At 36.3% G+C, this 22,291-nt stretch overlaps 2 protein-coding genes across 5 annotated transcripts in view; one reads left to right on the top strand and one right to left on the bottom strand.

Annotated features, from left to right (window-relative positions):
• Positions 1 to 364: 364 nt before the first annotated feature.
• Positions 365 to 17,300, bottom strand: LOC127860487 (protein gustavus-like). The gene is made up of 5 exons (XM_052398587.1): positions 17,074 to 17,300; positions 14,204 to 14,467; positions 13,246 to 13,358; positions 9,654 to 9,834; positions 365 to 4,529 (listed from the first exon to the last, which is right to left on the bottom strand). Exons 1-5 carry the CDS (start codon positions 17,099 to 17,101, stop codon positions 4,450 to 4,452), a joined length of 666 nt encoding a protein of 221 aa, XP_052254547.1. The 5' UTR covers positions 17,102 to 17,300; the 3' UTR covers positions 365 to 4,449.
• A 1,983-nt stretch (positions 17,301 to 19,283) lies between these two features.
• LOC127860483 (LIM and SH3 domain protein F42H10.3-like) overlaps positions 19,284 to 22,291 on the top strand; it is a 47,562-nt gene continuing 44,554 nt past the window's right edge. For 3 of the 4 annotated variants that reach the window (XM_052398577.1, XM_052398576.1, XM_052398574.1), the window contains exon 1: positions 19,284 to 19,472. In XM_052398577.1, the coding sequence (XP_052254537.1) occupies positions 19,401 to 19,472 (72 nt within the window). In that variant the 5' untranslated portion in view covers positions 19,284 to 19,400. The remainder of the gene's footprint in view (positions 19,473 to 22,291) is intronic. The other variant, XM_052398575.1, reaches the window with a different exon arrangement.

Below are 22,291 nucleotides of genomic sequence, written 5' to 3'. Positions count from 1 at the left end.
CTCTTCACACCTAGTCATGTAACCCATACGATCATATTCTTCACACTTAGTAATGTGACACATGGGATCATATTCTCACACTTAGTCATGTGACGCATACGATCATATTCTTCACACTTAGTCATGTGACGCATACGATCATATTCTCAACACTTAGTCATGTAACACATACGATCATATTTTTCACACTGAGTTATGTGACGCATACGATCATATTCTTCAAACCTAGTCATGTGACGCATACGATCATATTCTTCACACTTAGTCATGTGTCGCATACGATCATATTCTTCGCACCTAGTCATGTGTCGCATACGATCATATTCTTCGCACTTAGTCATGTGACGCATACGATCATATTCTTCACACTTAGTCATGTGACGCATACGATCATATTCTTCGCACCTAGTCATGTGACACATGGGATCATATTATCACACTTAGTCGTGTGACGCATACGATCATATTCTTCACACTTAGTCATGTGACGCATACGATCATATTCTTCACACTTAGTCATGTGACGCATACGATCATATTCTTCGCACCTAGTCATGTGTCGCATACGATCATCTTCTTCACACTTAGTCATGTGACACATGGGATCATATTATCACACTTAGTCATGTGATGCATACGATCGTATTCTTCACACTTAGTCATGTGTCGCATAAGATCATATTCTCCACACTTAGTCGTGTGACGCATGGGATCATATTCTCACACTTAGTCGTGTGACGCATACGATCATATTCTTCACACTTAGTCAGGTGACGCATACGATCATATTCTTCACACTTAGTCATGTGACGCATACGATCATATTCTTCACACTTAGTCATGTGACACATGGGATCATATTATCACACTTAGTCATGTAACACATACGATCACATTCTTCACACTTAGTCATGTGACGCATACGATCATATTCTCCACACTTAGTCGTGTGACGCATGGGATCATATTATAACACTTAGTCATGAGACGCATACGATCTTATTCTTCACACTTAGTCATGTGACGCATACGATCATAATCTCCACACCTAGTCATGTGACACATACGATCATATTCTTCACACTAGTCATATGAAACATGGGATAATATTCTTCACACTTAGTCATGTGACGCATACGATCATAATCTCCACACTTAGTCGTGTGACAAATACGATCATATTCTTCGCACTTAGTCGTGTGACGCATACGATCATATTCTTCACACTTAGTCATGTGACGCATACGATCATATTCTTCAAACCTAGTCATGTGACACATACGATCATATTCTTCACACTAAGTCATATGTAACAGGGGATCATATTCTTCACACTGAGTCATGTGACACATACGATCATATTCTTCACACTAAGTCATGTGACGCATACGATCATATTCTTCACACCGAGTCATGTGACACATACGATCATATTCTTCACACTTAGCCATGTGATATATTAGATGATATGTTTCACTCTTATTCACATGACACATAAGATCATATTCTTCACTTTGGTCAGTTGATAAATATTATCATTATCTTAACACTTAGTTATCTGGCAGATAGTGTCATATTGTTGATAGTTGTGTTTAGTATGAAAAATGCAAGATGGTACATGTAGACATCATTAAAACGTTAAATATATCGCATACATATTTGTGGGGAAACAGTTTTTACATGCATTCAAAATTTCAAATCATTCAAAAGGTTAACTACAAAAGATGTAATTTAAGATAGGAGTTATCTTAACAAGCGATGTGGAAATTCTCTAGCACGCCTTATGAACACGCCAAAATTAAATATTAAACTACTGGCTAAGGTGAAGTTGCCGCTATGCATTGTGGGATTGAACTTTATTTTGGGTAGCCTATATAAACCCATTATCAAAATACGGTGCAACGTATTTGTAAAATACAAAACGACAGGTAGAATATTGGTGTAAATTGTCAAAGCCCATGTATATGAACAATACTGTGTGGGTTGACAAAGGCGTTATAATAATAAACCAGGTATAAAAACTGTTTTTGTAAAAAGACAGCTTTTAAAAAAAATCGACTAAACATTATGCCATCATGTGTATAATAAATGAATTAAAACTCATAACGGTAGACTTCTGTGTATATCTTAATTTTACACTTTCACACAATAACGATTTTACCATTACAAAAAAATATTAATTTAAATGTCCGACTTGCGTAAACAAACAACTTAGCTGTGTACATGTACAGCTTTTGTCAGATGTATACATATCTAAATAAAGTATACAACTACTACATCCAAAATACCATTATAAATACAGAACATGCAGAGATTTTCGTTTCACATTAACTTCATATTAAGCAACAATGTGAGAATTGAAATATGTGCACTTATACAATATCCTTCCTATATCGAAACACATTTACAGCTGCAGGTGTATTTACATAAAAGCGTTACATCAAACGCAAATGTATATATTAATCTTCCTTTTAACACAAGATCTTTTATTTGCTATGTATTATGTTTTAATGATGTTGATGATATATGTGTCATAGTGTAACATTTACAGTTACAGTGTTTTTATAGTCGGTCGATCAAGGCTTAAGATCAATTTAACAAATCATCATTCCCCAGTACTAATCCCATTGTGATCAGCCTGTAACGCATGAGTGAACATACCATGACCACTATCCTTCATAACAGTTTATGAAGTTGATGAATAAAGTGATCTCCATGTGTTACAGGTTAGTTTTACTTTTTATAATTAGTTATCATATCTTTCAGAAATGTTTATTAGATATGTTGTTATATTACCATATTACAACAAGCTTTAATTTGTTTATTACCAGTAATCATGTATAAATGTATGAATAGTTGCTATGGATTATAAATAACAATATGAAACGTATAGATTTTATATATAAATAAATATATATATATATATATATATATAACACTTTATGAAGTTGATGAATAAAGTTATCTCCATGTGTTACAGTTATCCTTGATTGCCCACATACAGAACCTATACAACAAGAAGAAAAAAACCCATGACATTTGGCGCCCAACGTGGGGCGCTAAAAACACTGTAACTGTAAATGTTACACTATGACAAATATATAGTAAACATATACATAAGTATCGGGTAGAACCGCACAATGCATTCAAACCATTCAAGTCCTAGCAAGCGATGCGCGAATTCTCTTTCACGCCCCGTTCACGCGCTGACAACAACATTTTACATTGAATTCCTGACTAATGAAATTTACAGCGACTTGATCACTGATATTCGTATTATTGATATTTTTAAATACATAAGTCTACTTAAAAGTACAATGTTTTAAGTAGTCGTAATAAATAACACTTGGAAGAAAAACAGTCATACTAAAACAGCCTTTCCAGTTTTGAAAGCGAGACCCGTGGGAGAAAATGCCCACAATAAATGCGCTACCAATGCGCATGCTTTAAGTAGAGTGAACATAGTATAACCGCTTTAATCCAAATGCACGTTATTTTCCGTATTATCGAGGAAAAAAGTTTGACAAACGCTTTATTAATTTACCAATTTAAAATGATGATTGTTCATTACTGTACCAATAATTTTAACATTTTTATTAATCAGTGCGTTACTTCGCTGGTTTAGAAATAATGTATACATTAATTCATTTTCGACCCAAAGACATTTAAAAAATAATAATTTTCCCAAACTGGAACAAGTTTCTTTAATACGTTACGATATGCGTTGTGCGTGTGAACTTTATTTTGGGTATCCTATATATACCCGTTACAGATTCGCGTATTTGTAAAATACCAAACGACGGGGTAGAATATCGGTGTATATTGTTAGACGTCTGTTGCACATGAGATAAACCAGGATGTGTCGTGACTCAGACGTAATAATATTTAACAAGGTATAACAAGTGTTCTTGTTAGAAGACATAATGTGACATAATAAATAAACATTTTGAATAAAATAAATTATAAATAAAAGGTAATTTATGCATTACATAACTTACTTACAGGCCACACGAGGGCTGTTAAAACAAATTATTAAATATGCGCATATACATTCGTATAGACACACACAATTTTAAATACAATAATAATACATTATTGTAATGTGTTAATGTTAACAATAATCGTTAAAAGGTTCTAGGTTCCTATTTTTCTTAATAATTTTATTAAGATCAGTAAAATCGTTCGAGTCCAGGAATGTCCATAGGTTGGACCCGCTAATTGTTTTGTGTTAATGTATGAATTTGTAACACCTCGATTGTCTCACGTAACCACAAAAATGGTAGATTGGTTCGGGCGTAAGCCTTTTAACCACTTTTTCGAAACTGTTCGATTCTCCATTTTCTTAAATGTGTATATCGCGGTAATGTTTCCTTCCGATGCTGACAGTCTTCAAAACATAAACGGGTGAATATATAATTGTAATAATAATAATCATAAAAAAGTAAACGATCACGATTTCACAACAACGTCATGCAGTTTTTCTGGGATGATCGACCTCTTCTTTCTTAAAGGACCATTCACTTCTTTACCTACAAATAAAATAATTTGCAACTTGTTAAGCATGTTTTATTCTTCACAACGCCTTATTATTCTCCGTCATAAGCGGAGGGAAATATTTTGGGCGTTGGCCGTCACTCCGTCCTTCAATCCTTCATTTGCGGATTAATTTTGTGTTCAAAGCCATATCTCGGAACTGATTGTGCCGATTTTATTGAAACTTGGTTTAACTATTTATAATTATATATACGATGTTGATGCACGTCAAATTGCAACGCTGTCGCAAATTTTCCATTGGCAAATAATAGAGACATGGCCATTTTTTACTTGAAAACACGCACATTTAAGAAAACAGGCGGTGTAAGGATTGAAAACAGATATGCGTAAAGCTTGAAAACAGGCACGTATAAGGCTTAAAACAGACATGTGTAAGGCTTGAAAACAGACAAGTGTTAGGCTTGACAACAGACAAGTGTAAGGCATGAACACAGACAAGAGTAAGGCTTAAAAACAGACAAGTATAAGGCTTGAAAAAGAACAAGTGTAAGGCTTGAAAACAGAAAAGTGTAAGGCTTGAAAACAGACAAGTGTAAGGCTTGAAACAGATAAGTGTAAGGCTTAGAAACAGACAAGTGTGGGCTTGAAAACAAACAAGTGTAAAGTTTGTAAACAGTGAAGTGTAAGGCTAAGAACAGACAAGTGTAAGGCTTTAACACAAACAAGTGTAGGCTTGACAACAGATAAGTGTAGGCCTGAAAACCGACAAGAGTAGGCTTGAAAACAGACAAATGTAAGACTTCGAAAAGACAGGTGTAAGGCTTGAAAACAGTCAAGGGTTAGGCTTCGAAACAGGCAAGTGTAAGGCTTGAAAACATGCAAGTGTAAGGCTTGGAAGCAGACAAATGTTGGCTTGAAAACAACCAAGTGTAAGGCTTGAAAAACAGGTAAGTGTAAGGCTGGAACACAGACAAGTGTAAGGCTTTAAAACAGACAAGTGAACGGCTTGAAAACAGACAAGTGTAAGGCTTGAAAACAGACAAGTGTAAGGCTTGAAGATAGACAAGTGTAAGGCTTGAAACATAGAAATGTAAGGCTAAGAAACAGACATGTGAAAGGCTTGAAAACAGGCAAGTTTATAGTTTAAATACAGACAAGTGTAAGGCTTTTAAACAAACATGTGTAAGACTTGAAAACAGACGAGTGGAGCCTTGAAAACAGACAAGTGTAGGCTTGGAAGCAGACCAGTGTAGGCGTGAAAACAGAAAAGTCTAAGGGTTAGAACAGACAAGTGTAAGGCTTGAAACAGACAAGAGTTAGGCTTAGAAACAGGCAAGTGTAAGGTTTGAAAACAGGCAATTGTAAGGCTTAAGAAGAGATAAGTATATGCTTGAACACTGACAATTGTAAGGCTAAGAACATAAAATTGTAAGGCTTAAAAACAGACAAGAGTAAGGTACGAAAACAGACAAGTCTAAGGCTCGAAAACAGACAAGTGTACGGCTTGAAAAAGACAGGTGTAAGGCTTGAAAACAGACAAGTGTAAGGCTTGAAAACAGACAAGTGTAAGACTTGAAAACAGACAAGTGTAGGCTTGAAAACAGACAAGTCCAAAGCTAAGGCAAGTGTAAGACTTAAAACAGACACGTAAATGCTTGAACACAGACAAGTGTAAGGCTAAGATCATAAAATTGTAAGGCTTGAAAATAGGCCAGTGTAAGGCTCGAAAACAGACAAGTCTAAGGCTTAGAACAGACAAGTGTAAGGCTTGACAAAGACAAGTGTAAGGCTTGAAAACAGACTAGTGTAAGGCTTGAAAACAGATTCGTGTAAGGCTTGAAAACAGCTTAGAAAATAGACAATTAAACGGCTTAGAAACATGCAAGTCTAAGGCTTAGAACAGTCACGGTAATGCTGGAAACGGACAAGTGTAAGACACGGTAAAGCTTGAAACAGACAAGTATAAGACTTGAAAACAGACAAGTGCAGGCTTGAAAACTGACAAGTCTAAAGCTAAGAACAAAAAAGTGTAAGGCTTAGAAACAGACAAGTGTAAGGCACGTTGAATCTGGTTTTACCTTGTTATATTATGATAGCTAAGCTGCATGTTAACGTTTCGTGCGACCTTTCATATGATTTCACTTTTAAAATTAATTGCAACTTTTATACATATCCATTTGCCCATAATATCAAAGCAGGGCGATGTCAAGGCAGCGTCTGATATATAATCATACGTTTTAATGTCTAGACTGGTGTTGAACATTATGCTTTGACGGTTGTCCCGATGAATTCGAAATGAATAACTTTAGACAATTATGCAACGAATATGAATTACAACCCTTAATAATAATTTTAGATGAAGATTTCTGATAGAAAATATTAACAGGTCTACCGATACAAATATGCACGTTCACAGATTTTGTTTGCTGATAAATGATCACTTAAATATGATTCGTATACCATCAAATCGTCCATGCAGATAGATTTAACCCATTATGCCTAGTGGACTCTCCCATCCTTCTTAATTGGATCAATTTATTTTCTAAATTAAGGATGTCTAGTAAATGTAAATGTATTTCTATATTTAGAATATTTCTTACAGAAATTCCTTTAGGCAAACAGCGCAGACCAAGATGAGACGCCGCATCATGCGGCGTCTCATCTGGGTCTAAGCTGTTTGCCAAGGCTTTTTTTCTAGACGCTAGGCATAGATGGGTTAACAGAAATGCAGTGAACGTAAATAGAGAATAATAGGTTAGTGTTGATTACAGATCAGGTTTATCATGCGAGGCTTAGAAAACAAAAAGCACGAGCCTTGGCGAGTGCTTTTTCGTTTTCGTGCCGAGCATGATAAATCTGATCTATAATCAACACTAATCTATTATTCTATTTATCCCACTTGTTATTTTGTAAACCTTTTTGTTTAAACAAAATGAGTTTGACTGGATAATTTCGCTGGATTTATCACGGCATTTGGTCGAAATATTGACGTCATTTTCTGCCGTTGATTATAGATGATATTTAATCAATCGAATTCGCTGTAAAAGTGGGATAAAAGCGGTGTTCGCAGTGAAACTAGTTGAGTTATACATTCAAACATGTCAGACTTTTTCTATGATTATGCTATTTTACTACATGTATATCACGATTATTTGTTGTAACGGTATCATTTGTGATCTTAAATCAGATCTTATATTTTTGTCAGATCCTTGTTCAAATCGGGGCATTCGTTTTTCATTGCTGATTAAACCAGCATGATATAAACATAAAATCTTACGATCGTTGTGTGTTTTTCATTGAATGTCACCAAGTACAGTAAATGCACATCCATATGTTACACACTATATCAGCTGCAAAATATACCAAAAATTGCAGTCTATTTGATACGCGTTTTGAGAAAACTGGGCTTAATGCATGTGCGTAAAGTGTCGTCCCAGATTAGCCTGTGCAGTACGCACAGGCTAATCAGGGACGACACTTTCCGCCTTAACTGGATTTTCGTGTAGAAGAGACTTCATTTAAACGAAAAATGTCATAAAAGCGGAAAGTGTCGTCCCTGATTAGTCTGTGCGGACTGCACAGGCTTATCTGGGATGATACTTTACGACCATGCATTAAGCCCCATTTTCTCAGAACGCGTCTTATTTGTTAACTTATATAAATTGTATATGAAAAACACGTTCATAAATTAAACACAGAGCAGTTTAGTGTTTAATTAATTAACTTTTATTGATACAGCAGGCGCTTGAGTTGGATCTAAATTATGGTGACTGAAGGGTTCTTCTTTTACAATCGTAAACAAGTCCCTGAGTTTGTATAAAAAAATATGCAAATGTCTTTTAAAAAATATGTCAAGCAAATGTTGATCAAACGACTCGAAAAGCGAAACCCGTGGTTCTCGCACATGCATGCGAAATAAATCATATAGTCGCCAACGAAGGGCCAAGTGAAATAATTTGGATAAACAAAAAGTTAATAATTTCAGTCAAAAATGGGCGTAAACAGCGGCGTTGGGGGAAGGGGGAGGGGGCAACTGTGAGGTAGGGAAGTTTTGTTGCAGCGGTTATTTGGTTATCTCCCGTAGCGGTAAACATGTATGCTGGTTGTTGTGCTATGCTCGACAGTGCTCCAGCTAGGATTTGAAAGGGAAAGGGGGCGGGGCTATTGTGTCAATAGGTTACTTTCAACGCGCAGAATTTTGTCAAAAAGGCTCTTTCAAGCGCGGTCGTATCTGGAATGCTCATTGTTGTATATGAATGTTTATGTTTTTAATAATTTTTAGAATAAACTATTTCCATAGTTATAAATTATTATAAAACCATGCAAACAAAATGTGTACAATGAGGAAATAAGTAATAACAATTTAACATGAGATTTATAAATTATAGTATGTCTTTATAAAAAAAACACACCAAACATTTATTTTGTGCTTAGTAACATGCTATTTGTGACAGTTAAGACTTAAGCCAAAGTCTCACTATTGCCGGTAGAGCCCCGGTCCACCCCGGAACCGGGATGATTCGTCGAATTTTTTTTTAACGCGGTCAAACTATTTCCCGGTGCCGCCCCGGTTGAAACCGGTCAACAACCCGGCAGAGCCCCGGTCAACCCCGGACTAGCTACGGTTTATCCCGGTGAAGCCATGGCAGAGCCCTGGTTATCGCCGGTAATGCCCAGGTGGAGCCCCGGTGAATGCCGTTGGCGTCCCGGCAGAGCGCCAGTTTACCGATGTACCGTAGCTGTACCGGGCTCCACCCGGGCATTACCTGCGACAACCGTGGCTCTGCCGGGGCTTCACCGGGATAAACCGTAGCTAGTCCGGGCTTGGCCGGGACTTTGCCGGCTTGTTGACCGGCTTTAACCGTGGCGGCACCGGGAAAAAGTGTGACCGCGTTAAAAACAAATTACGCATCATCCCGGTTCTGGCCGGTCGACCGGCGTTAGCAAACCGGGATGGACCGGGGCTCTACCGGCAATAGTGAGACTTGGACTTAAGTCCTTGCTTATTGAACTTTCTTTCAATTGTCATATAAACACATGAGCGATATTTTCGCGCAATACCAACAAATGTCGTCAACTCATTAAATCATTCACAAATGACTTACTTAAATGAAAATAACACACACACACAAAGAAATTTCCAACTTATACCTACTGACCTTGACCTCGATAGATGATGCCGATAATTGCCCCTGTCACCGAGGCGGTCGCTATTGGATACAACGATTCATTCGTTACATTCACGTTCGTAAATGCTGTTCCGAAGTAGAGATGATCTGAACCAAACTGTACTGTACCATTATCCATATCCACAAACATGAAAAACCAATCTGGCATGACCTGTGGAAATAATTTTAATGAATTAATGCGCATCTCCAGGGTCATTCAATGTAATATTGTAGCCCAACATCACAAATAAACAATGTAATTCCCAAGCTGCATCAGGGAGTCAATATTGGCATACATATAAGATCCTTCATTTAAGGAAAGTGATCATTTACCATATGATTGACACAGGACAAGCCCCCGTGACTACCAATTACAGGGTGCAGGATCACGTGGCTTTGTTGGAGTTTTCCAATTCAACGTTATTGGATATAACAAACCGTAAGAGTTTATAACTTTTTTAAACCATTTTTTTCTTAAAGAAAGATTTTTATGCTGCTTATGGAAATGTGAAAAACATCAGAATTACTTTATTTAATGAGCGGGTTCTTGTTAAAAAATCCATGTATACTGCACGTATATGCATAACGCAAGGTGACATTTTGTGCCCGATTTCAGACGTATTCAATGATTTATTCTTATACCTTAAGATATCGGCACAAATTGTAAGAAAAACTGTATTTTATTCACTAAAGGTTTTCGCAAATGTATTTCAATAACTTGATATATTTGCAATAATAAAGTTTGTAACGGTGCGTTAACATTCTTTCTAGCCCGTGTGTAACCCCCGGATTCTTCACTCTGGAATTAGTATAAGCGGAAAAACGCCTTGAGACGGTCATAACATTCGGGGGTTAAAAACTGGTCTAAACTCGCCAAAAACTAAGCATTTGTTGCAGATAACGAGAGCGGAATGCATAACCAGAAGGGTAATCACGTGATTATCAAGATGGCGACGTCCGTGCCGAGGCAGGTTTTTTCGCCGTTTAATACCCTTTATTAATTGTATTATTTTTTTAATTCCGCTCACTTTCCAGCCATATTAGCAAGAAACATACTGGCGTTTATTTCATCGAAATATTCGCTCTATATCTCGACTTTACTCGCTGCGAAATTTCTTAGCGGGATGACCTAATTAGGGCTCCACTTAAAAAAAAATGCGGGGAGAAAAGTCGAGATATAAAACGAATTTAAAATACGAAATTAACGCTTATCACCTTTTTTACTGATATGGCTGAAAGAGAGCGCCATTAAACAAATAAACAAAAGTAATAAAAGGTTTAAAACGGCGAAAAATAACTGTCTCGGCAGGACGTCGCCATCTTGACTATCACGTGATAACCCCTCTGATAAGTTTTCGTTCCATTCTCTCACATACAATCTCTGCCATCACAAGAAAATCCTACCAGAATTGGTAAAATGTTTTGTTTTTATAGTATATTATGGCAAGTAATATCATTTTCTTTTACATTTGGAAAATAGTGTATATGCTTAGGTGCCTAATTAAAAATAAGTAAGTTTATACAAAAAGAGTCAAAATAACAACGGTAAAGTTATTCTACGACGTCGCTAGGTTATCATCACGTGGTTGGTTATGAAGGCAGGGATTTGATCCAGCTATGCTAGTTCCAGTCAAATCTCTGCATGGAGTTTGTTGACGTAAGTGATTTCGTCATTTTAACTTATAAAAACGGACGTGTTCATCGGGGAGATATTTCGTAAATGCAGGCTTGTTGATAGGAAAATTAGACAGCCCTGTATGCTTGTGTTAAAATGATATCATTTTAAGAACAACAAGGGACAAACTTGTCACAAAACCAGGTTTTCAATTTGAAAAAAAAAGTATGATAAAGGGAGACAATTCAAAATGTACATTGTTACCGATTGTTCCTAGTTACCCACTTGTGTCAAATTCCATCTATTCTTAGTCGTGGCGACCTTGATTTCGACCGAATCATAATATCCCGACATTATGTGCCAGGGCACTTGGTGACAATCAATTTGTGAAAGTTTCATTGAAATCCGCTGAGAAATGAAGGAGGAGTTGCGTTCGGAAGAATTGCTCCGCCCGCCCGCCGACATTCATCAATCTAATATCCAGTTTTTTCCTTCGGGTAACCTGGTTTAAAAAAGAGTATTGATCCGTGTGTACCAAGTGTTAGTCTTTTTAAAATCTAACAATCAATGACATATTTATGGCCCGGACAAGATCATTTATAGCGATTTTTTACCTTTGAACTCAAACTGTGACCTTGGCCTTGGGTATATCGACGTAATTCTTTCGCATGACACACCGTTCAATGATTGTAAAGAAATGTACAGAGTAATTTTAAAATCTAACAATGAATGACATAGTTATGGCCCGAACAAGATCATTTATGGCCATGTTTGACCTTTAAACTCGAAGTGTAACCTTGACCTTGGAGATATCGACGTAATTCTTTCGCATGACACACTGTCCAATGATTGTGAACAAATGTACCGAGTAATTTTAAAATCTCATAATGAATGACATAGTTATGGCTCGGAAAAGATCATGTTTGGCCATTTTTTACCGTTGAACTCAAAGTGTGACCTTGACGTTGCAGATATCGACGTAATTGTTCGCATTAAACACCGTCCAATGATGGTGAACAAATGTGCCAAATGATTTTAAAATCTCACAATGAACGAAATCGTTATGGTCCGGACAAGCTCATCTAAAATTGTTCCGCCCGACCGCCCGCCCGCCGGCCCGCCCACCGACATTCACCAATCTAATAACCAGTATTTTTCTTCGGAAAGCCTGGTTAAAAATGGAACAATATTTTTTATTTCACTTAACACACTTAGAGGTTCATGTAATTATGGTATTAACTTAATACTATTAAGTTTTAAATTAGTATGGCTAGTTCATTTTATTATGCGCAAATAAATTGACAGAACAAGCAGTTTCAGTAAACGCGAAAGTTATTAAACTAGCTGTTCTTTACCTTTTTTCTATTAATCCAGAGATTAAGCAATTACAAAAAAAAAATGTTTATAAAATATTTTTGAAACAGTAAATTTTTATCGAAATAGTATTTGAAGTTTGCTTATTTGTAAAATATACACATACCAAAATGCAACAGGTGAGTTTCACCATAAAGTCCATTTTATAAATATACATGCATACGGTGAGTTTCACAATTAACTCCACTTTATAAACATGCATGCTTTAGGTGAGTTTCACCATGAATTCCATTTTAAAAGCATACATGTACATGCATTAGGTGAGTTTCACCATGAGCTCCATTTTATATTGAATTTCACTATGAACTCCATTTTATAAACAAACATCCATTAGGCGAGTTTCACCATAAACTCCATTTTAAAAACATACATGCATTAAGCGAGCTTCACCATGAACTCCATTCTATAAAACATACATGCATTAGGTGAGTTTCACCATGAACTCCATTTTATAAACATACATGCAGTATGTGAGTTTCACCATGAACTCCAATTCATAAACATACATGCATTAAGTGAGTTTCAGCTTTAACTCCATATGTTCTTAAAAACAAGGTCCGATTTACACCGCAATTCAAGGAATTAGCTACATACGCTTGTTCCAGGTAATCTTCCTACAACAGTTTGGTCCTGGTACGCTTTTCCGGTCGTGAGATCAATCGTGTACGTTCCTTTGGTTCCTTGCCACTTCCGGTCATTCGAAGCACCTTGGATGAAACATTGTGACTGCCATAATAATATATAAATTCCTTTGCAAAATATTTCTTTAACGAGCGTATTGACTCACAAAGATCTGATTATTGTCTTAATTGGTAAAAAAGTAATAGTGTTTCTGCTAAATAAAGTTTGTTAGTATGTGTGTGCATATTGCTTATATTCAGACCTGGAGTGAGTCAGTGAAGGTCAATATGATTGTTATTAAACAAGAGCAAAAAAATGGCCATAAATCGCTCAGCTTTGTTAAAGAACATACGAACTCACGGTCATGTTTTAGGAATCTTTGTAGTGAACAACACTCTGATGCCACATTCTAAATATCAAATCTGTATTGCTTGTGGTTTCAGAGTAGTTTTTAGTTCACCTGAGCTTAATGTTCTTTTCTTGGTGAGTTTTTGTTATCGCCTTATGTCCGTCAGGTTTTGTGCGTCGTGATGCGTTAACATTCTAGAGGCACATGTATAATGATTCCGGTTGGTAGAAAAACATGACCGCCAGGGGCGGAGCATCTTTCCTTATATGGCTATATTTGGCTATAGTTAAACCTTGTTAACCCTCTATAGAGGCCACATTTATTGTCCGATCGTCATTAAACTTGGTCAGAAGAATTGACCCAATGATATCTTGGACGAGTTCGAAAAATGGATTCCGGTTTGTTGAAAAACACGGCCGCCAGTGGGGCGGGGAATTTTTCCTAATATGATGATGATGATGATGATGATGATGATGATGATGATGATGATGATGATGATGATGATGATGATGATGATAATGACTGTTTACCGCCCATATAAAAATAACCGCGACAATAATTCATAATCAACTGTAACTGTACCTTGTATCACAGAATCCGGTCCAAGTCCAACACGGGCGTGTCGGCCGCGTAGTCGAACGGGGAATATGAACTCGATCACGTGCTTTCCGGTGTTGAATCCGCGGCTCCATCGGACACATTCCACTGTGCCCTTCGTGCTTAGTGTAAGCTCCACTGAGTTGTTATTAATTTGACGAAAGCCCCTGGTAGTGTCTAGAATCTTGTCGTTATAAAAATTGGCGTTAAACTGAACGACTTTCGTCCATGCTGGTCTCTCTGAAAAATCTAATAAGTTGTTGTGTTTATGTAGTTGCCAGTTATTCTGTTCAGGTTGATTTAATGAAAATATTGCAATTTATAATAACGTAAAACTTGTTCATATCGCAATGACACATACATCAATCATCAGTTGAGTCGTGCTCTGAGAAAACTGGGCAAAATGCTTGTGCGTAAATTGTCATGCAGTCCGCACGGGCTAATCAGGGACGACAATTTCCGCTTTTATGACATTTTTCGTTTAAATGAAGTCTTCTTAGCAAACATCCAATTTAGGCGGAAAGTGTCGTCCCTGATTAGCCTGTGCGGACTGCACAGGCTAATCTGGGACGACACTTTACGCACATGCATTATGTCCAGTTTTCTCAGAACGCGACTCAGTTGATGATCATCATACTTGTTCTGCTGAATATTAATGCAGAGCGTTTCAATATGCACGACACAGTCCTCATACTAATATTCCTGAATTATTATATATTCAATTCAATCAGATATTTGTTTATTTGATATGTTTACGTTCTAAGTTCTAAAACAATATTTTACTAAACGATCTTATGCAGTTCTATTTGTACTCTGCAAACCCGGGTAAATTAAATTGTCTTGGCATAGCAAATGTTTTTTATTAAATATGTTCTTAAATACAGTTTAACCAGATATGCGAAGATTTTACGTTCTATGCTTTAAAACAGTACTTGACCCTTCATCATTCTGAGTTGTATGTGTACTCTGCAGACACGAATACATTGCATTTTTGGAATAGTGTTGTTCCGTGAACAATTAAGTCCGAAAGCGCGTTCAATCAAATTGGAGAATATAAACAACCAAACTGGATGCGCAATTGTCTTTACAGCCTCGAAAGTGGTGAAATGTCAGTTGAAAATAACACACAACCACATCTCTTTTACCAGTTAACAACCCTGGGGATTTAATAATTTCTAATATAATTAGACCACTAGAAAGAAAATGCATGCGTATTTCGAAAACAAATGACCGTAAAAATACTTGTATCTTGTTTTTGTACTCTGACATCCTTCCAAACATTTTGTATTAGTAAGCATAAGTATGTTGATCGACATGAAAGGGTTTAGGGTGTCGTGTCAGTTCAGTGTTCCATTCCGCATTTTTAACCCATTCATGCCTAGTGGACTCTCCCATCCTTCTAAATTGGATCAATTTATTTCCAAAATTAGGGATGTCTAATATATTTATTTCTATATTTAAAATATTTCTTTCAGAAATTCCTTTAAGCAAACAGCGCAGACCCTAATGAGACGCCGCATCATGCGGCGTCTCATCTGGGTCTACGCTGTTTGCCAAGGCCTTTTTTCTAGACGCTAGACATAAATGGGTTAAGGTACGCATACGTATTTCTGTTCACTTGAATTATGTGGGAACACAGCAAAAATATAGACGCTTCTACAACGGTCAGTTAATATATGTAAATGAGTATGCAATATTATCCAATCGTCACACTTGTATGTCACGGGAATTAGCGGTTGAACTAATTCGAACAGAAGATCACATGCATAAATTTTGTAATATTAACCCATTTATACCCAGCATCTAGAAAAAAAAGCCTTGGCAAACAGCGTAAACCCAGATGAGACGCCGCTTGAGGCGGCGTTTCATCTGGGTCTGCGCTGTTTGGCTAAAGGGATTTCTGTAAGAAATATTCTAAATATTAAAATAAATTTACTAGACATCCCTAATTTAGGAAATATATTGATCCAATTTAGAAGGATGGGAGAGCCCACTAGGCACAAAATGGGTTAAGAGTCCGGAACTGTCTTACGTCACTCATTATAAATATTATAGAGACTGTATTCTCATTTTCATCTGTGTGAAACAAACATAATTCAAAAACTTTGTTTGCTAGAACAGAGATATAAGAATTAATCTCACTATCACACTGTATTCGTGTCTATTTAAACACATTTATACATTTAAAATAATCACTGAAACATTTTTATACAAAGAAGTCTTCATTTAATGCCTGCGACTTAAGACCTGCCGCAAGGAGGGACAATATAAAGATTACAAAAATGCCCGATTAAAGGCAGTGCTGCAATCCACAATATTTTGATTTCGGTTTTTTATATCGATCGATCATAGTTTCAACCCCTGCAGGACTAATTTAGTCCCTGTTCATAAATTGTTGAAATTTTAGGACATTAAAAGGTATATACAATACTTTTCTGTTTTATCTTACACGCGTACATTTCTTTGGCAACGTTGCCAGACTTTTGTCTCGATAAAGATCAACATGGCAAGCACAGAATACATAAAGCAAATTATTTTACGAGTATATAAGATAGTAGACGTTCCCCACGGACAACCGGACATAATACTTGTGCGTAAAGTATCTGCCCATGTTAGCCTGTGCAGTTCGCACAGGCTAATCTGGGACGACACTGTTCACCTAGACTGAATTGTTGTTACGAAGAAACTACCGTTTAACAAACAAATATATGAATGCAGAGAGTGTCGTCAATAATTAGCCTGTACGGACTGCACCGGCACAAAAAAATGACGATTACTTATGCAGTCCATGTTTAACAGAAAAACTGCTGCATCAGTCTTCCCTAAAATGTGAAACAGTCAATTTAAAACAATACCTTCAATGACGGAAGCCGAGGTCCCCATGAACAATTCCCATACTTTATTTACAATCCATTGCTAGACTCGGTTCTAAATCCGCGTCCATGAATACGCGAACATGGCTCCTTCTTGTTCAAATAGAAGTATGATATGAAACACTCTGTTCAGTTTCAAACAAGGTATAATTTTACGAAGTTAGATTATCAAAATATTTACATTACCTTTCCGGTTTAAGAAATCGATACTGCTCTACCGATCGCGACCTAAAATGTATAGGTCGGTGTTCAATAGATAATAATAGCTTGAATGTTATTGCCCTTCGTTGGAACCAGTGTGTTTTATCTATAAATTCTTTCAACAGGCGGTGTTAATTGTGCAATATTTGGCTTGCTCAATTTACAATTGACATCTTAGATGACAGTTTCGTCGCCTTGCGATAGTAGTTATAGTTGTGTTGGTAATATTAGTTGTAGTGGTGGTAGAAGTAATGGTGGTGGTAGTAGTAATAGTGATGCTGGTGATGGTAGTAGTAGTAGGAATAGTAGAAGTAGAGGTAGTTAACGAAGTAGTAGTAGTAGTAGAAGTAGTAGTAGCAGTAGTAGTAGTAGTAGTAGTAGTAGTAGTAGTAGTAGTAGTAGTAGTAGTAGTAGTAGTAGTAGTAGTAGTAGTAGCAGTAGTAGTAGTAGTAGTAGTAGTAGTAGAAGTAGTAGTAGTAGTAATAGTAGTAGTAATAGTAGTAGTCGTAGTAGTAGTAGTAGTAGTAGTAGTAGTAGTAGTAGTAGTAGTAGTAGTAGTAGTAGTAGTAGTAGTAGTAGTAGTAGTAGTAGACAGACGGACGGACGGACGGACGGACGGACGGACGGACGGACGGACGGACGGACGGACGGACGGACAGACAGACAGACAGACAGACAGACAGACAGACAGACAGACAGACAGACAGACAGACAGACAGACAGACAGACAGACAGACAGACAGACAGACAGAAAGACAGACAGACAGACAGACAGACAGACAGACAGACAGACAGACAGACAGACAGACAGACAGACAGACAGACAGACAGACAGACAGACAGACAGACAGACAGACAGACAGACAGACAGACAGACAGACAGACAGACAGACAGACAGACAGACAGACAGACAGACAGACCGACCGACCGACCGACCGACCCAAAACCCACCCACCCACCCACCCACCCACCCACCGACCGACCGACCGACCGACCGACCGACCCAAAACCCACCCACCCACCCACCCACCCACCCACCCACCGACCCACCGATCAACCGACCGACCGCCCGACCGCCCGACCGCCCGCCCGCCCGCCCGCCCGACCGACCGACCGACGGATAGATAGATAAATGTTTATGCTAGTTATGCTCGATTGGCCATTGTTGGCTCGGGTACTACTTAAATGTACCCCGGGTACATTTAAGTATACTTAAATGTTCCCCGGGTACGGAAAATCGTTGTCGGCTTTTTTCAAATTATTTGAGTTTATATTTTTGTCAATATTCAGTATAATGCCTTCTATATTATCGAAACCCCTATTTAAAAAAGCATTTAGGCGGGAATAAAACTCGGTATACAGTCTTGATTGGCCGGGTACGTGTTCGTATTTTTTTCCGTAGCCGATGTACATTTTAGTATACTTTAGAGTACCCGGGGTACATGTCAGTAGTACCCGAGCCGACAAAGACCAATCCAGCGCTTGTTATTAATATACTTTTTTTCAGCGCATATTGTTTAAATATGGATCGCTAAATTTATCACACAAAAAAATGTACGAAATAATAACGATACCTAATTTATCTTTTTTTTATGGTAATTCGTATAAAATACAAGATAAAAAATCGTGGAATGGAAACAATACGCATTTAAACAAAAGAACTTAATTGATAAACCACGTCCATAAAAAGATGACATTATACTTCGTTTTAAATAATTAAATAAATGAGCAGATTTTCTGTATGTAAGTATGTTTGTTGAATCAATCTACTTTTTATTTTAAATATAGTTTGCATTTCTTTTATTTATCATTATATATTTAGAAAAGTGGTTTTTCATTTCAAAGATCTATAAATACAAATTAATTGCGTTTATTCTAAGATATTCAATCGCAATGAAAAGTTGAATTTTATAGAGGGGAGGTAACAGTCAAGAGTTACTCATCAATGTTCGGCGTCAAATATGCGGTGCAAGAATTCGGGTGCGCACGCAGTAACACCTGCGCAATTTTGAGCTTCCGGCATATTGACCTACATTCAAACGTCGGTGTTGTTCTAAGTTCAAAATTTTAGTAATTTCGATATTGCGGAAACAAAATTAACGCAAATATGCCTCCCAAATTGTGTGGAAAATGTGATAAGACAGTTTATCCGACGGAAGAACTTAAATGTTTGGATAAGGTGAGCCATATTAAATCTGAAACGATAAGAAGTTTTGAAGTTCATATATCCGAAACGTATGCAAGTTTCGAAATAAGACTTGCCATATATGGAAATGGCTATAAATACAATGAAGCATCGATAACAACAGATAATCAAATAAATTGATTTGTCATTGATTCAGTTGCAATAATTTTTCATTTAACAATACTGTTACGATCGTCAAAATAGTTGTTTTGGATTTGGAAATGGGCGGGGTTCTAGCTGCTTCAAGTTCATCGTTCCGTTTCACACATCAATATTTAGTTCTGGCTACCATAACTTTAAATGTCGCTTTTTATGATTTTTGACTGGCGCGCCTTTATAGTTATGGACCAACCCCATTAGGAAAGTTAACCAGAAATTCCCAAAAAGTTGACAGTTAATAAGGGTGCTGGAGGTTTCGGTAAATGACAAGTTCGGTAAATTGATTTATATAGTAAAAGCCGTGGAGGTTTCGGTAAATTGATTTTATAGAGGAGGTATACCTGCAACGAGGTGTTAATGACACCTATTATCGGCTTACAATAACATTAGCGGCATTTATTTGCAAACTGTGGATTAATTTTGAGTTGAGTAATTAATGCTATGCCTAAGGTAAAGAATTAAGGGAAATGAATGAGCTACCTCTGAAAAACGAATTCTGTTAGGAAATTTTTGGTTAATTTTACGATTTAAATAACGCAATACTGTTGTTTGTTTTTTAAATTGGTGCTTTTATTTAAATAACATAATAGTAACATAATAGTAATAAGAAATAATGATTTATGGCGGAATCAATGTAAGCTCTTCAATTAAGTTTAATGCTATTTTAAAAAGTTTCTTGTAAAATATGATTTAATAAAAATGAGTTCATGTTGAATTTTATATTTATTTATATGTTTTACTTTTTCTTTCTGGTTGAGAAAAACACAAGAAAAAACAATATATAAAATTTAATACGTGTACGTAATTAATAAAAAGTAATATAATGATACGCGGTATGTTTTATAATTATGTTAAGTGCGCGTGCCATTGAACGTTGAGTTAAGCGAAGAGATACACATAATTGAAAACTTATAAAAATGACATCTAACACAACGCCAGCCGAGTGAATACACTGTGTAAAAGCAAGCTGCTGTGATGATCATTATCTTATCAAATTAATACACAGGCACCCGGCTACTGTATTGGAACAATGGATTTTACGGTCAAAATAACTGATATCATTTTTTGCCTAAACAAATCGGTTCAATAAGAAAATAATAACTGATTTACTTTGTAATCCGTTTTGTTTACCATATATTATAAATAAGCAACAACTAAACCTTGGATACAATATATATATTTTAATATTTCATGTCATTTAAAAAAAAATGAGGGAGTAATCACATATTAATTAGATACATTTTGCCACGTGGAGGCCACCTCTTGTAAGAGCCACATTATTATATTTTTTTTAACTGATACGCTTTAATTAAGGTTTTTATCAACTAATTGTTTAAAAACATATATAAAATACAAAACGAATCGTCGATCATGACCTTAATATATAATTTACCTCTATCGATTAGAATATTAATAGGTTGCAAGCCTGGATAATTAATAATAACACTTTGCAAACATCTCTAATTTGATAAAATCAAGTCCGTACATTTAAACAGATAATTTAATTAGTGCCAAACAACTCAATTAATGTACATCAAAATTAATTCACAGTTTGCAAATAAATGCCCCTAATGTTATTGTAAGCCGATAATAGGTGTCATTAACACCTCGTTGTAGGTATACCTCCTCTATAAAATCAATTTACCGAAACCTCCACGGCTTTAACTATATAAATCAATTTACCGAACTTGTCATTTACCGAAACCTCCATAACCCGTTAATAATACCGGTCCAAAACAGCTTTTAAATGCAGTTATTGTTCCAAATCAACCACTTGATCGGAAAGATTGACATTTTTTACATTTAACTGATATAATCTTTCACAAAATACTATCTTAAACATTTAAAATTTATCTATTCTGCTTTTACATATCGAGAAAAACAGCGATGTGTCAGACTTACTTGAAATGCGAATCTCCCAAGATTTCACGGTCATATGACGTTATTTCTATTTTAAGTAACATACCATGTGCTCAAGTGTTTTCAAATTCAGAATGACATTTCCCGGTATTTAAGATTATTCTCGCTTGTTTGTAAACAAATTGTAGTGTAAATACAAACTCAAAGTAAATATTATTTAAAACTACCGGATTCACACTGAAATCAGTCTTATAATCCACCAGACGTAAGTTGTTTATCACAAATAATAGATTTCAGAAAACGAAAGTAATGTTTACAATTTCAGCAAATAATGTCAAGGTCGATCTGAAAGTATCGAAATGAAAACTTGTCACGTGACAAAGCGACAATGGCGTCAAAATTGTGAATTTCAGACTGATGAGAGTTATTTTCGTATATTGTAAGATGCATTTGAAACATTTGAACCTTAAAATAATCCCCGATGCAGTATTTTATATTCATTCACCAATATATGTAGAAATGTATCCAAGAAAATGAGCTTTCTTTGATTTATAGCGTGACATAAATATGTTATGACTCTGGTTGACTTTCGATACGGGGTTAGCTTCAGCGTACAGGTCTGTCAATACTATGTAAACTGTACGCTGAAGCTTCTTTAGCTAATCAATATTATGACAAATGAAATTTCAAATCAACAGCTGTGTGAAAGGACACAACATTTATAGCTAATTGTGGATTGATTAACAACCAAGAGCATATCCAGTTTTTTTTCACCATTTTGGGAATGGGGCAAG

Source organism: Dreissena polymorpha, chromosome 15 (genome assembly GCF_020536995.1).
Source record: "Dreissena polymorpha isolate Duluth1 chromosome 15, UMN_Dpol_1.0, whole genome shotgun sequence".
In the NCBI taxonomy this organism is placed as follows: Eukaryota; Metazoa; Mollusca; class Bivalvia; order Myida; family Dreissenidae; genus Dreissena; species Dreissena polymorpha.
This window is presented reverse-complemented; position numbering and strand designations above follow the sequence as displayed.

Excerpts from the sequence above, each read along its gene's own strand:
- LOC127860487 (XM_052398587.1), bottom strand. The coding sequence starts at position 17,101 with ATGGGGACCTCGGCTTCCGTCATTGAAG. Across the intron at positions 9,835-13,245 it reads GAAGATTACCTGGAACAAGC|GTCATGCCAGATTGGTTTTT; the intron begins GTATGTAGCTAA and ends TTATTTCCACAG. Across the intron at positions 4,530-9,653 it reads CATCATCTATCGAGGTCAAG|GTAAAGAAGTGAATGGTCCT; the intron begins GTCAGTAGGTAT and ends TTTTATTTGTAG.